General features: G+C 37.3%; 1 protein-coding gene across 1 annotated transcript; it reads right to left on the bottom strand.

Moving 5' to 3' along the window:
* Positions 1–932: 932 nt before the first annotated feature.
* On the bottom strand, positions 933–15,730 carry SPO11 (SPO11 meiotic protein covalently bound to DSB). The gene is made up of 13 exons (XM_008935944.1): positions 15,585–15,730; positions 13,028–13,141; positions 10,299–10,387; positions 9,603–9,669; positions 8,684–8,792; positions 7,961–8,047; positions 6,242–6,278; positions 5,909–6,018; positions 5,011–5,110; positions 3,672–3,709; positions 2,034–2,110; positions 1,719–1,830; positions 933–1,052 (listed from the first exon to the last, which is right to left on the bottom strand). Exons 1-13 carry the CDS (start codon positions 15,728–15,730, stop codon positions 933–935), a joined length of 1,206 nt encoding a protein of 401 aa, XP_008934192.1.
* Positions 15,731–16,043: the final 313 nt, after the last annotated feature.

Raw genomic sequence — 16,043 nt, 5'->3', positions numbered from 1 at the left:
TCCGCCTGATCCGCGGTCATCAGCCCGCTCGGCGCCGCCAGAACTCCTTCTTGTTTGCTCGCTGTGTGCGCAATAGGGCCAGCTAAGTAGAAAGGAATTTTAGTTCCTTTTGAATTTAGCACAAAATTGGTGGGACAGTAGTAAAAAGCCCCAACTATGTAAGTTTACTGAAAATATGATCTGTAAGATCCCTGCTGATGACTGTGTAGGTCAATTTTAGAAGTATTTTCAATGCGGCCAGTCTGTTTTTCTCATGTAAAATTTATCGTGCACTTTAATCACCAGTTTCCCGCTTCTTTTTACTGTTGTAGAGCTCACTAAATAAAATGAACAGGGGGTTCTGTTATGATGTGCATCATTAACAGGGTTATTAAATTCTTAATCGGTAACAGCTGCTTGCTTGCTTGTTCATTGAAGACTATTTGTCATTTGGTTGCTGGAACGTTTATAGCTTCTTGAGATACACAGTAATGGAGAATTGTCTCTTCAGTCTCATTTTACAGCAAACAGAAAATGCCACAATTCTGTACTTAAAATAATTTCCAGCAGGAGGCATGTACAATAATTTTTAAACAAAGTTTTTTATCCTCTTCAAAATTAAAAAGATTGGTACAGCAGCATCTTCTGCTATAAGACAGAAGTCAAAGCAATTTCTTGATACATTTTTGAACTTAGGTTCTTTCTGGTCAGAAAATGTTATCTCCCTATCTTTTTATGTACACACCATTGCATTTGGCATTGTTAACAGTGCAGAAGCCCCAGAATGGAAGCAATTTCTCTTACGGTTTGAAAGATGAAAAAAAAGGTAGTGATAATCTAGACACAGTGATAAACTTAACAAGAAGCTGACACGTACTCCCCTCTCTCTGCATTTTCTCTAAGAGCAGGCAACAAAATAAAATCAAGAAAAACATTTTATTTGCAACAACCAATTACAGCCATCCACCAAATTGCAGTTTGTTTGGTAAATAGACTCTGGAAAGGTAATCTGATGAAAGCGAAGTCAAAGCTTGAATTTCAGCCTTCAGTTTAGATGCTGCCATAATTTCCAGCTAAGAAAGGAACAGATTAACCTGTGATGCTGTAACAGCCTGACTGGGGGTTAGGTAATTATTTCAGTCAGAAATGCCCTTGTTGATTGTGCATGTAGAACAGTAAGGTCAGTATTACTGGAAAAGGTGCTGCAACATCCCTGTCACTGAGCTGAGACTCATTTTGTGTACGTTCATGTCTTCTCTGGTGTGTACCTCCCAGGAACACAACTTAGGAGATGAGTGTAAACAGGCAGGAAGGTACACACAACACCTTTTCTTCCTTTCTAACCATTTCACACAATATACACCTGATATTATACAGGCTAGAGCTACGTGCAAGGTTAGAGGTCCAGTACTGAGTAAACTGTAAGCATTCCCCAACTTGTACAGATGCAATATAATCTGTAATATTTAGGAAAACAGTAAAACCCTGTGTGATCATCAGGTGACTAATGGCAGGAAAGCTTAAAATGCTGCCAGTTCTGGCCTGTGAGCCATTGAGGCCCATGGATTCAGAGACATCCCAGGGCATGGGCTCTCTCAGTCTTGCCTCCTTTTAGGGCTGCAAAACATTACTGGTTCTGCTACACTAAGAGTTCGTCATCCCAGAGAGGAACAGGACTGCAGACAATAGGATTTGTCCCATGGGGTGTAAGAAATAAGGAACAATAGGTTTATACGTACTTCTTTTTTCCACATTGGCTGACAAGCAATGTAAGGTCTCTTTTGTATACTTGCTAGCTTATTTTGATCTTGTTTTGTAAATGGAATCAGGACATCTTTGCGTATATTTAATCTGAAAAGAAAATAAAGTTGTTAAATTTTCTTATATACTAAAAAAGTATTTATTCCAACTTATTTCTTTATATTAAGCCAAAATAATGTATGAAGAGAATAAAGGATTTAAATGTCAGTTGTCTTTCTGTGCATTAAGTCTGACAGCATTTCCTGTCTGTGAAACAGAAGAAAACTTCTGTTTCTTTTGGGGAAATAACTAACCTCTCAAGGTCAGATGGAAGGAGACCAAGCCACTTTATAGATGGAACGGTGAGATGATGGGCCTCAAAAGACATTGACTGAAAGAAGAAAGGTCAACTACAACATTCAGTGACTTTTAGTTTAAATTATTTGAGATACATATGCCTTCTGAGGTCATGGTCAGATTCTATTACAAAGATAATTAGGTATTTTCACTGTCAGAATGGTAGAGGAGAACACACTACAAGTGTTGCTCACAATATCCCCTTGCCAGAAGCCGTTCCTGTGCCAGGATTTGCACCCTTCAGCCTATGACATTCTACACTAGTCCAGTTTCAGCTGGTCTAGTCTGATATTTATTTTTTTTTTATGGTCTATATTGAGTCTGCCAAAAAAAAAAAAAAAAGCAAGCCAGGAAGAGCAATGACAATCAAATCCAATCAAACCTGTAAATTTTGCTGGAAATTTTGGACATTTTCTACTGGACTGCATCACATCATATAAAAATAGCCCAAACAAAGATTCATGTGGTCCAAAATCATGACTACAGTAAATATCTTAGGGGAAGGTGTAAAAAAAAATAAGCAATTAATGATACTTCTCAGAATACTCCCCCTGCTCCCAACAGTTTGTGACTCCAGCTTTCCAAGCTGGAAGTGGTGATGGTGTAATACTTGATTTTGTCTGGTTGCTTTTAGAATCCATGAAAACTTTTGTCATCTACAGCACCCTATAGCAAAGTATCACTGTTAAACTACATGCTGTATAAAGGAATACTTCCATTGTTTGTAATGATTTTGACATGTTCTAGTTTCTTTTGATAGAGCTGTTGCTCTGTAAATGAACAAAATAAACTTTCAAAGGAATCTGACAATTTAATTCAATTCTGGAAGATGGTATTTTATCAGTTTACACACTTTTGTAGGAGAGCTGAAGGAATGACATCTTACTTGAAAACTGCGGAGTTCTGTCTCCCTGGATGTTCTCGAGGCATATGTTATGACATATTTGAACTCTGACATCATTATCAAAAACCTGAAGTTTGTGTTATGTTTTTACTTTGAATGTTCTTTCTCCATTGCTCTACTGAACACTTCATCCATGTGCTCCCACCCTCTGTCTTCACCTTAGTTTGCCTGCCTTCCATATCGTCTTCCTGTACCTTGTCTTGTAGCAATGTAACACAGCAGTGCCCTCATGTTCCCTCTGCCTCCCCTTCCATAACGTTCCACACTAACACATCTAGCCATAAGCAAATTCTCACCCCAAACCAAAATCTTTACCAACATAACATGATTTTGTGGAGAATCACCCATCTCACAAGTTATGTCTTCCTCCTCCCGTGGTCCCTCCAGCCTTCATTTCTCTTCTAAGGCAGAAATAAAGCAAAATGGAGAACACTTTTCTATTTGGACTGCCTGAAACCTGCCTGTGCAGGAGGGGCAAACTGTGAAACATCTGTCATTGTTATCCAGTTTCTTTTTGTTGCAAGAAGAAGCTGTTTCTGCAGATACACAAGGTCAAAACCCATGTCTTTGTGTTGAGACAAAATGGTAAAAGACAGCAACCGTTGCAAGAAAAGCTGTAACATTTCATACATTCCATCTTCAAGGGTGAGCTACACAACCAATGTATCTGAAGTGGAGGAATTATACTCACCACAGATCCGTATTTGTAGATGCACATTATTTCTACACCTAGGTTGCAGAAGACCAAATGTCAGGTGTCTGTTTATCTGCACACTGGGCATGTCTAAGAAGACTGCATTAAGAATTCAATTTTATGGCATAACAGTTATGACTTTAGTAAGGTTTTTTGTGGCTTACAATTAGAGTATGTCAAAATAATGAGAATTTCAGCATAATATGTCACCTTTATATAGTTAAATGTTTCATGCCAGTTCAAATGTTTAAGTCAATTCAAACCCGGGGATAATCAGCTCTTTCAAACATTGTCCAACATTTATCACGGAAGGTGTCTGTCTTTATCCTCTGTAATCCATATCTCTTAATACTATTGCTTTGAGCAGCTGTTTCTCATTTTGCAGTAATCTCCCTAATTTTAAGTGGAATCAGTGTAGATACACAAGAGATTTTCTACACTGCATGTATGTGAATTCAGATTCTGGCTTCAAACTAAGGCATACACACTCACATGGAATCACACCTACATGGAATCCCTCATGAAACAAGGGAAATTTCAGACCTTTTGCTGATGTAATGGAATAGCATGTCCAGCAAGTGATGGACTTGTTTTAAGATTAACTTTATTCCTGCTGCCATCAGACTTGAAGTTTCTAGTTTTCACAACTGTAAATTATTGACATGAGTGCTGGGTTATTAATGTAAGTGTACGTGAACAACTTTAAAACAAAGAAAAGACTCACTTTGCTCAAACATGCTATTTTCTTCCTGTCTGTCTGGCCTAAGGTTCATAAAGTAGTGAAACATTTTGCTTTATATCAAACTGAGCAAGGTTTACAAAAGTTCCTGTTATTTCCTTTCATTTTATAAAAGGAATAGTATAGCCAGAATCTTGAATTCTTGACAGAGCAACATTTTCAATGGTGTTTAACTCTGCAAAGATAGAGCTGAGACCTTTTGAGACTTTCAGAAGTGGTAAAGTGCCTAACTCCCATTTAAATCAGTGAAATCATAAAATCTCATTATCCTTATACTCATTTTTAGGCCCACATGTACTTTCAAAATCTAGCTCTGATCTGATCTGTGAATTCTGTAACAAGGTAATCTTAGAAGGTAAGATTCTTATTAATACCTCAAAGCACAACAGATCATCACAGAGTGTCAGGGTGTATTCCATAGGGATGTAAAGCCAGTACCAGTGTTTCAGTTAAACTCTTTCCATACTCCTAGATAATTGAGGAACCTTCTGATAGTGCTGGATCTCTGTGGTCTGAGTACCTTCCCATAAAACCAATAAAAGACATACTAAATAAATTTTACTTTCCGTTTATGTCATTGAACCTCTACAGATTTACCATGTGGATCTGCATCCATAAGGGTGAAAATAGGAATCTGAAAAGAATCCCACAGCTTTCTGACAAAAAGTCGTGTGTTAAGGTCTGGTACTCCTCTTCCCTAAGGAAATAAAATAAACACAGTTTTAAATTAATTAAACCAGCATCTGCCTACATATGTGTTTGCATTTGCCATTTAAAAACAAGCAAACAAACAAAATGCTGGCAGAAGTATTTCCCCAGCAGCTATTTTGCAGGGAAAGTTCTATGCTCCTATTTTGGCTCTGGGAAGAGAGAAGGAGGAACAGGCTGTGGAGCAGCACGGCAGATGTTCTGGATTACAGGCACTGTAGAAGTACCATACATTCCTCTAGGGAGTTAATTTGTGAGGTCTGGGAGTTGATATATAGAGGTACCCTGGTATCTGTGTAAGTTGGTGTAAGAAGTCAAATTTTTTCTTCTCCAAAATATGGGGCTATGTTTTTTCTTCAATGTGGGCCAAATTTGTCCCAGAACAAATATTCTGTTTATGCATTCTTTTTAATTCTCCAGGCTTCATGGCTCTTTCAGTACAATCTAAACCAAACCAATTCTGTTCCATTTGAGGCTGCTAATTGTAGGGTCCTGGAGGACAGAAGGTTATTTAACAGTTAAGCTCTTTGAGACTGAGGCAGCTACTTTGCAACAGCACATGATGTTGATGAGCTACAAAGCTCTAAGCTGATGTTTGCAGGAATTAAATTTTTAGAATAGGTATTTTGCATTTCTATTTGGATAATACATTTTTTTTAAAATTGTTAGCCATGTTTTATGTGAATTTTATTGCAGTCTTTTTTTCAAGTTGGAGCACCATTACAATGCTAAAGCATAATTTAAATTCTTTCATCTAGCTAGATGACATGAAATGTAAGATGCATACCGTAATCATTATACACGGGGACAATTTATTGCAGAAGTCATCATCCAGGAGTCTCTGAAAAGTTGCATCTTTTTCTACAATTAACATAAATTTGGCATGTGAGATTAAATCTTTTCCGTTAAGGCTAGCTGCATGTAAAACGAGCCATCTCACCAATCAGTCAAAACTAAATGCTCTAAAATACCTGTTCTGGAGCCAAAAGCAGTGTTCATGACTCAATTTCCAAGCCAACAAGCAAAGAAAAAATTACCAGAACATTGTTTAACTTGGAGTATTCTTTGTTTTTACTTTATTTTTTTCAGTCTACAGTGAGAGTTCTTGCTCAAAGGATACTTTTAATTCCTTCAACATTAGATGGCACAGTGACTGCCTAAAACAACAAAAGTGAGATTAATCATTTTGAATAGAAAAAATGATATATTTTAAAATAACAACATTAGGTAATGAAGGACACAATTACATCCTGAAACAACCATCCATCTTCTATATAGAAGATCAATCTTGACATTTTCACCTCTTCTGTAAGCGTGTTCAATCATTTGTATCCTGCTCTCTTGCATGGTTGTGTAAGAGAGTTTTCAAAAGTGTTTGTGGTACAGTCGCACTGTTCATCATACAGACATTACAGAGATAACAATGTCTTAACTAATTCTTTTATTTCTTAGACATAAAAAAGTCAGCTTGATGTGAAAGTTGCAACTTAATACAGTTTTTTAATACTTAAAACGTTTAAGTATTCTTTTAGGAAGACCATGAAAGCCTTTCATTATTGACCTGCAACCTGATTTTATAAATATTTTAGAGCAACAATTTGAAGACATAGTAATGTTTGCTTTACATTTCATAGTAGGATTGGCTCAATCTGGCAAGCATATGGATGAGAAAACAGGAACTGGAGGAAGAACTTGGCAAAACAGTATGTATAAGTTGAAGTGTGTGGTCTGTTTTTACTTCTGACTGCTAAATCACCTCTGGTGCCAGGGTGGAACAACCTCTTCGTATTTTCAACAAATGAAAATACGAAGAGCTGTAGAAGAGCCTTAATAACAGGGGACCTTATGCTCTGCTTCAAAATGAAGTATTAGAGGCAGCTAAGGTTATCTTTCCATTTTGAAACTACCGACCCAGGCTTACAATGAACACATTTTCCAGGAAATCATGACAACAATCAGAAAGTCTGAGTTCTGCTCCTGCTTTCATATTCTGCACAGCTATAGGAATTCTTTCAGAACCAGATTAATTGGATCTCATCTCCTCAAACCGCTTTTGGCTCTTCATTCTTATGAAACCATGGTTATAAACTTACCTTTAGCTCAGTACCACCTTTGATAAAATTAGTGGACAACACAAACCCTTCTAATATCTGCAGTTCCTGTATAAGTGATAATCCTGAGACCAAACAGCCTGATATTATGTATGTTTAGTTGTACAGTGCTAGGCACATGAAGGCAATATTAACTCTTATGCTGATAGAGAATCACCATTAAACTTCTGTAAATGAGAATATAATTTGGGTCCAGAAAGATTATTTTTTTTTCTTCATTGTAGAGGCTTCGTTCAGTCTCTCATCTGTGTTGTTGCTACTAGAGGAGTCTGCCCAGTGTGTCAGAAGCAGCTCACTGAGGATCATATGTGTATGCTAACTTAGGCTGTGAGACTTGTTTTCTTAGTCTGCCAGAAATCAGCCTATGTATGTTTCAATCAAAGTACATTCAGAGTGCCCAAGATTCTTTGACTCAGAGCACTTATTTGACTGAACACTGTAATATAAAGCCCAAGATACACAATATATACACCTTCCTCTGCAAAGCTCCTGTGGTAGAATGTAGAAGCTAAAAAACATATCCAAAGGATATATTCCTGGTGAGAATATAGCTGGGCTTCAGAATTGCAGTACAGTTGAGCTATACTTTTTATCTCTCTTTTTTTCACTCAGGTTGTAAAGCAGAGGTCTGTATAATAAGTGCATGCAGTAACCTGAGCTAGAAGAAGCACAGGGTATCATGCAAAGGTAGATGCTATGAAATACTGTTACTGCTCTATAATACATACTGTTGCTCCACAGGTACAATTCACTTTTGTACCATCTTCCTCAGTGTAACTTAAATTACCGGCAACAAAACCTTTAGTTGTAGACAGCTGAAAAAAAAGTAAGTTCTATTTAGTAAATTAGAAGTTACATGCTGTTATGTTACTATATTGCCCAGGCAAAACAAGAAAATTCTGGAAAGAATTCTGACTGGTAATAAGCCATTATTGATTGCCATCAACCTTTTAAACACTGAGCTATGTGGTTGTCACCATGGCCATAAAGGCATACCTAAAATAGGTTACGTTAACAACTGCAGTTTTTAGATACAAAGAAATTCTTGTAAGTCATGGGATAAAGGTAAATTTGAAAGGTTGTTACCTCTCTGCCTTACTCAAAATTTTCATTTAACCCCCAATATAGCAAAACGTTTGAGTATGAGTTGCTAAACAGATGTCTTGAACTCTGAAGCTTAAGCACTGCAAAAGACACTAGCAAAAGGCTTTGTGATTGGAGCTGGCAGTTTGTCCCAGACTCTCTGGAGCAAGCAAATTCTATAAATTTTCTGTGAAAAAGGAACCCTTTTGAGGGCTATGATAAATGACAATTAGGTTTCATTTGCACAAATGGCACATTTTACTTTAACTACGTATTTCCTACTGATAACTTTTCTTTGTAGTTCAGCTTTCAGTTTAATCTATGTGATTTGGAAATGATGATAAAAATGTTCACAATAAGCCACTTACTATATGTAGACTTCTCCGAGGTATCTTAAGCATGCAAGAAATGTCACTGATTATATTGTCCACAACACTCTGGCTACCAAACAGCAGTGTATCTGAATAATATATATCTCTGTCAAGATAAAATATTGTATTTGCAACTATAATACTGAAACAGCTGTAGGCTCATGAGGATTTTGTGGAGGGCATGGATAATCAGACCAAACTAAAGCATTTTATGTGCAGGAATCCAGTATTGTAAAATCAGAATTGTTTTGGTTGGAAGAGACCTTCAAAATCATCAAGTACAACTGTTAACCCAGCACTGCCAGATCACCACTACACCATGTCCCTCAGCACCACATCTCCACAGCTTTTAAGTCCCTCCAGGGATGAGGACTCCACCACTGACCTTAGCAGGGCTTGACAACCCTTTTGGGACAGAAGTTGTTCCTCAGGTCCACCCTAAACCCCCCCTCACACAACTTGAGGCTCTTTCCTCTTGTCCTGTCACTTGTTCCCTGGGTGATGAGACTGACCCCACCTGGCTCCAGCCTCCTGTCAGGGAGTTGTAGAGAGCCAGAAGGTCTCCCCTGAGCCTCATTTTCTCCAGGCTAAACAACCCCAGGTCCCTCAGCTTCTCCTCATAAGACTTGTGCTCTAGAGCCTTCCCCAGCTTCACTGCCCTTCTTTGGACATGCTCCAGCAGTTCTTCTTGGAGTGAGAAGCCCAAAACTGAACCCAGTATTTGAGGTGTGGTCCCACCAGCGCTGAATATAGGGGAACAATCCCTGTCCCAGTCCTGCTGGCCAAACCATTTCTGATACAAGCCAGGATGCTGTTGGCCTTCTTATTCTACAGGTTTGTATCCTACAGGCTGTTTTTCACAGAAACATTCTTAAAATACAACTTCATTTGAAATTACTGAGCTGTAGTGTATTACCTTTTAGTTGCGTAAGTATTGCTCTGCACCATCTTATAGATCATAGATAATATTTTGAGCATCAAAGCTGAAAAGAGAAATTTTTAAAACACTTTCTCAATTTTCAGAAATTCATGTACAATAATTTGTCTTTATATTGACCCATATTTGTGTTTCACAAAATAAAACTTTGAAATGTGTTTAACGTGCTGTGAACATGCAGAGTGAATGTACTGCTCAATAGACCAAATAATATGTAGCACAATTAGAAAAAATACGATGGAGTTAAGTGAGGGAATTCATCCCCTGCTGTCCAGCCCAAGAAATTAGATGACTGAGTTAGAAAAAGAAATTAGCTTATTGTCCACATTCCAAGATTCTTCTGCTAGCTGGCTTTTTGAAGAAGGCTGATGTTTTTACATTAAGACCTTCTGAATATGCCTTCAGCTGACATTCATTCAGGGAGTAGAAACTGTAAGAAAGCTGTACTGATTTCACTGTCACTCACTATAATTTAATAGAGAAGAGCAAACCTGAAGGGCGGGTCAGAATTTCAGGTTATATTACCCATATACTTCTAGATCACAGTGCGTAATACATTTTTACAGCTTTTTACAGTTTGTTCTTTTTTTCTGTTTGTTTTTGGTTTTTTTTCAAAGTTTTGAACTAAAATATAAGGAAAAAAAATAATTCTGCTTTTGGACTTCTTTAACTTACCAAATCTTGGTGCTGAACTAAGGCAGTCACTTCTTATTTGTTTTGTAGTACAACGTGGTATCATCTGCAGACCTACAGAATCTTTAAATCTGATACAGTGCAAACAAATACAATAAAACTGTAAACCTACTGTGCACATGGAAATTGTTCTCTGCAAGGCAATTCAGACTCAGACCCCTTTCCTATAGTCAAATATGCCAGTGCTGTTTTCAGACTCAGTACAGAAGCTCAGCTTGGGTGGAGCTGGAGTGGCCAAAGGGAGAAGGTAGGCAGCAGTCATCACCTGCCACACTGACCCCTTCAAACCCTACTGAACCACCCCCCACCCAATCAGTGCCTTCAACACATGAAAGAGTTTCTCAAGAAGATGCTTCAAGACTGAATTTAAGCCTAAAATACATAAGTTTCTGGACAAAAGTAGAGACAAGAAAAATACTTTATACTTGTTTATAATGGTTAATGTATCAGCATCAGTTATTACTTAGCATGAAAACAAAGGAATAAGGGACAGGAAAACCTGCAAATCATTATTAGAATACAAATCAAGCCTGACACAGTGACTTTCTGATATAGAATGTATGAAAAAGTGTTATTATTTCATATTAGAATAATATTGTCTCATTTGTACCCTTAAATTATTACCAGGATAACTCAATTATATTCCATTATTAACTTTTGGAAACAAAAGCATGGTCCATCCTATTCTTGTAGCAGTTGTTGATCTAACCAATTTTTACCACAACAGTTGTTAATCTAAATGAGCTGCACTGTTTTGTGCTTTACCTTCTCATGTCTGAAGCCGCACGTCACCAAAAGAAACAGTTTTCTTAAAGACACGTCATTATTTTATTTAAAATTATTTTAGTGCCTTATGATATGACTCCTGTCTTTAAAGCATTATTATTATTTCCAAGTCCTGTATGTGCTTTTGAAAAGTATTGGTGGTAAAATGACTATAAATTTATCTAAAACCATGTAATGTTTCTACATTTCTTTGTCAGAAGTTTTGCTCCCTTCATCCTTTGGGTGGCAGAACTCTCCACAGTGCCCGTGTGTGAGGGGACAGTGATAAGAACAGCCCAGCCTGGCAGCCGCCCACCAGCTTCAAACTTTCTCCACTTTGTGCTGCAGCATTTCATGGATATTTGTGCTTTCCACAACGGATATTTGTGCCTTTCACTGGCACCCTCCTACACTGGAACTGGGCAGGAGGAAAGCAGGAACTGGCACTGCAGGATCACTCACTCAGATTAACCAAGGAACATGATGTGATGTGGAACCTGATCACTGTGGCTTCCACTCATATTACATTTTGGCATTCTGATTTTATTTTTGTTCATATAATTTTATTTTAATATTCTAAAACTGCTGCATTAAAGCGGAATAGAGGTCACTATTCCATGGAAATGCATATCTGAGATTACATTTCTCCACCATAAATAATGGTTCAACTTTTTTAATCTGATTGATGAGTCTTATTTTTAACATACTGTGATGTTAACTTGTTCTAATTTTAATGTTCCTCCGGCCCCCCCGCCATGTTCTTATGGCAATTAACATCTCAACATCTCACATTTGTTTTTCTAGTCTGGAATGCCATTTCCCCAAAGATTGCCAAAAATTGCAAAACTTTGTTATAGTATTTTAATTTTACATACATCTGAGTGAAACATTTTTGTCAAACTATCAAGACACAAACCATTAAATTCCCTGGGACATACAAGTCTTTCAGTAACTGGTTACCTTCAGGCCCCTCAGGTTTTTTGATGGACAGAAATGTGAGGTTCTCATTAAATGTGTACTCCACCATAGTGTTCCTCGTGGAAGGTTTGCTGTGCTTCCTCAACATCAAATGTGTGCAAGGTGTCCACTCATAAGCACCTCTGCAATCTTATCAATCTAAATATCCTTTAACCCACTGGTGCTCAAAGCCTTTACAAGGCAACAAATAGATTTTATCCTTTTGCTTCTGTATTAGAGAAAGCGACTGATCTCTCAGTTTCAGGTATTTTCAGTTTAAATGAGTTCCTTGGAAAAATACTGTCACACAAACAACTTCTACAAATCACTAAGTGTGTTATAAAGGAGGACAGGCAGCTTTTTCTCTGATCCTGTCTAAATAAGCTGGCATTAGATCTGAAATTTAGATAACTTATTAGAGAATTGGTTTGGTTTATTTGGCTAGTAATGAGCTTAGAACATAACATGGAGGTAAGAAACACAACAGGAAGAGGTGAGATGCATCTTCTCTGAAGGACAAAAAGTTTATCGCTATCATTTTAAGAAATAAGATACCATGAGGAAAAGCAGAGAAAAAGAAAAGAAGGAGCACAGGAAAGGCACAGGACAATGAAATTGCTAGTAATTTTTTCCAGCTCAAGCCAGATTTTCTCTCTCAGAACTTATTGTTTATACTTTCTACTGCTTCCAGAAAATTATTGCTTATAGGATCTCCCTTTCCTTTCTAACCCCTGTAATAATGCTTCTACATTTCCTTATGCTGTGCTCTGCTGTTGTTCAGTACATGTCATTTAATGCCTGTTCATTCAGAGTGGTTACTAAGCATTACTCTTTATTTGTTCATTACATTTTAAAAAGTCAAATTGTTTACTGATTCTAATGCTTATAGAACTATGTATGATTAACTTTTCTGGAAACTACATAACCAACTTTATATTCATGGCACTTATGGTAATATAAGGCAGGACTTTAAAATATACAATACTTACTCTATGTTCCTCCAGTCTGATCTCCTAGCCACTGTGAGAACAGGTGCTTTATTTTGGGCCAAACTTTTAAGTACATCTTGAATAACATTTTCGATTGCTTCAAGAACTTTAGAACTGAAACAAAGAAAATCAATGTTATAGATCATATGATAAACTCTAATTCAACTTTGAGCTTTGATCATCTGTTCCCTCTCCTACAAAAATCATGTCATCCAAAACTGCTTCAAGGATATATTTGTTTCTCAAATGTGGAGGAACTCCTGGCTTTTAATTTTGTTCTGCTCAATTTCTCTGAAATCTTTGACTTTCCATTCCAGATGCCTGGACTGAGAAGACAATTAAAAGTACATTTCTATTCAATACCAAAACCATCGAATTTTTCAGCAGCCGAACTTTTAGACCAACTGGCTGGTTTGTGACTAATGATTAATCTTTTACTATAAATGATGTAATATTGGCTTTGGCTATGATTTGGGTTAAGCTGCTTTTAAATGCTTTAAGTTTAAAAAATGTCAAAGAATACAAATACTTCCTGTTGTACCATTGCACATTAACCTTTTGATCTGCTGCCCTGAACAAACTGTTAATGGTTTTAATTATATGAAGGCTTAGTCTCAACAGATGCACTGTGAAAAGAATACAGTCTGTATCTTTCACCTAAAAAGACAAAGTAAACTTCAGCAGTTCCCTTACAGCAAAACTGTAGGCTGGCTTGAGTGTTATGACAGATGCTTTTTATTTTCATAAGCAATCTGACTCCAACATTTCAGCTGTCCTGAAAATTACAAGTGTACTATATACCATCACAAGTTTAGGTAGGAATTAAAAGAATAGACAAAACTTATTTTAGCTTATCTTATTTAGCTTTAACTTTAGTTTTATCAACAAAGTCAAATTTTGTGATTAAGTGATATACAAAGAAGAGTCAATACCAGTGCATGCCACACAAAATTAATTATCCCACTGTTACAAAATTAATGATTTTTAAAACCTAGCTATGAGTCTCCTTTAACAATAATGAAGTGGCATTAAAGCTGTCTTCTATCAGCTGAATATGTTTCTTCCATTTTGTAGCTCAGCTTCCACTTACTCCTCATTCTGCTGAAACCAGATTATCATTTTTTGAAAGCAATTTTTGGAAAATATTAACCTTTTATTTCAAAATGTTATTTGTAGTAGCTTCTGTATTAAAAAACCCTACTAGTATTACTAACATTTTCATTGAATAATATTAAACTGTGCAACAAACACAATGTAAGATTTTTTTCTGCTTTTCAGATGAATAAACATGGACACATACTAATGGTTTTCCAAAAGTAAACCAGTGAAGCATTTGCAGTGATGATAATACAAGGCCTGGTCATGCAGACAACATGTAGTTTAATTTTTTACTGCATAATAGCTTCATGATCAAGTCTAAGATACCCTAACTTTCAGGTTCATAGACTCTTCCTCCAGATTAAAATTATACCTCTCACTGCTACATCCACAACAGAAATTCCACCAAGCACAGAGGAAATTGGTGGCTGGTGTGCAAATGTGCAAATGCTAGGAGTGAAATAGGTGAGCAAAGCTGACTGTGGTGCAGACCTCCAACATAAGAAAAATTAGTGTTGAAGATAATAAAAATACATAGAAGCAGATAGATGAAAGAACAGCTAGGGAGATAAGAAATCTAAACAATGTAATTGATACTCAATAAATATTTTACTTTTCATTTGAGTCTGTCCACTGTAATTGCCTTAATATTTCAAATTTCTTCAAAGTTTGCTTCAGAATTTGGAAGTCCAGGTTTCTGTTCCAATCCCCATTTCCCAATTTGTTGGTCAACAGAAATTGTAACTGCAGCAAAATAGGAGGAAGAGAACAGCAATTCTCTGTGCACCCCATGCTGAAATTCTGTCTCTTTTTGCAGAGATTAACTGAGAAGGCGTAGGTACTGTATATCTCAGAGGGTTTGCCTGCATATTGCTAACAGGTTACAGCATTAGTAGATACTTGCTTCTTTATAGCACAAGAATTGATCAACATTAATAACATAGAAGATTAATATTACGGCACCTTTAGCAAGCAAACAATATAGAGACACAAGAGAAACAGTTACAGATAAAAATCTTCATTGTAATAAACCAGCACACTCCAAAACCCAGTTCTCACACCCTGCCACAAAGACTAAAAACTCTCCAAGACATCATTATTATTATTATACTTCTCCTTTTAAAATACTTTCAAGGTGCTCCAAGTCCATTCTAGTGTCTGAGGCTGATACACTGTGTATAGAAAGATTTTTTGAAAAAATGAGATATTTTTTGTTAGTGAAATTCAGTATGTTTGTTTTGTCACAGTTTTTCTATATTTCTGTCTGTACATACAGATTTTTTTAAGATGTCTGAGTGGATAGAGAACCTATTTGCAGTGTGGGAGCCCCTTGTCCCCTGTGTTTTTCCAGGGAAGTATGTTTTTCAGTTCTGCATAAGCCCATTAGGTGCAGCAGTCTATTACCTGCTTAAGTTTACCACAGAAAGAGAATATGGGTGCTTCTTTTCATGTCTTTTACCTAGGGACATGGCTGTCATCACCAGGCAAGCTTGTTTCCCTGAAGCTGGCCCTGTTCCCAGCTGGCACTTCAGTGGAACACACACTCTGGCCCTCCGTCAGGGCTGGTGCAGATGAATCCAAGGTCTCTGGGAGGGAGGAAGCCATGCTAAAAAGAGGCAAAACAAATTACCAAAGAAATTAGAAAAGGCTGGACTTAAAACTCGTGACCTGAGGTCAAAACATAGTGCTAGGAGAAAGAGCGGAAGATTTCTGCAGGAACCAAAGCCAAGGTTTTCCCGCCCTTTTTACCGGCCGGGAGCTGGCGCTGCCCCCTGGCTGACTGAGGCCTTTGCCCGCTCCTCCTGGCTAACCAGTGGCTTTTTCCCGCTCCTCCTGACTGACCAATGGCTTTGTCCCACTCTTCCTGACTGGCCAATGGCATTTCCCACTCTCACTGACAGACAGGAGATGGCCCCAC

This window comes from Merops nubicus, unplaced genomic scaffold (assembly GCF_000691845.1).
Source record: "Merops nubicus isolate BGI_N331 unplaced genomic scaffold, ASM69184v1 scaffold2340, whole genome shotgun sequence".
Lineage (NCBI taxonomy): Eukaryota > Metazoa > Chordata > Aves > Coraciiformes > Meropidae > Merops > Merops nubicus.
This window is presented reverse-complemented; position numbering and strand designations above follow the sequence as displayed.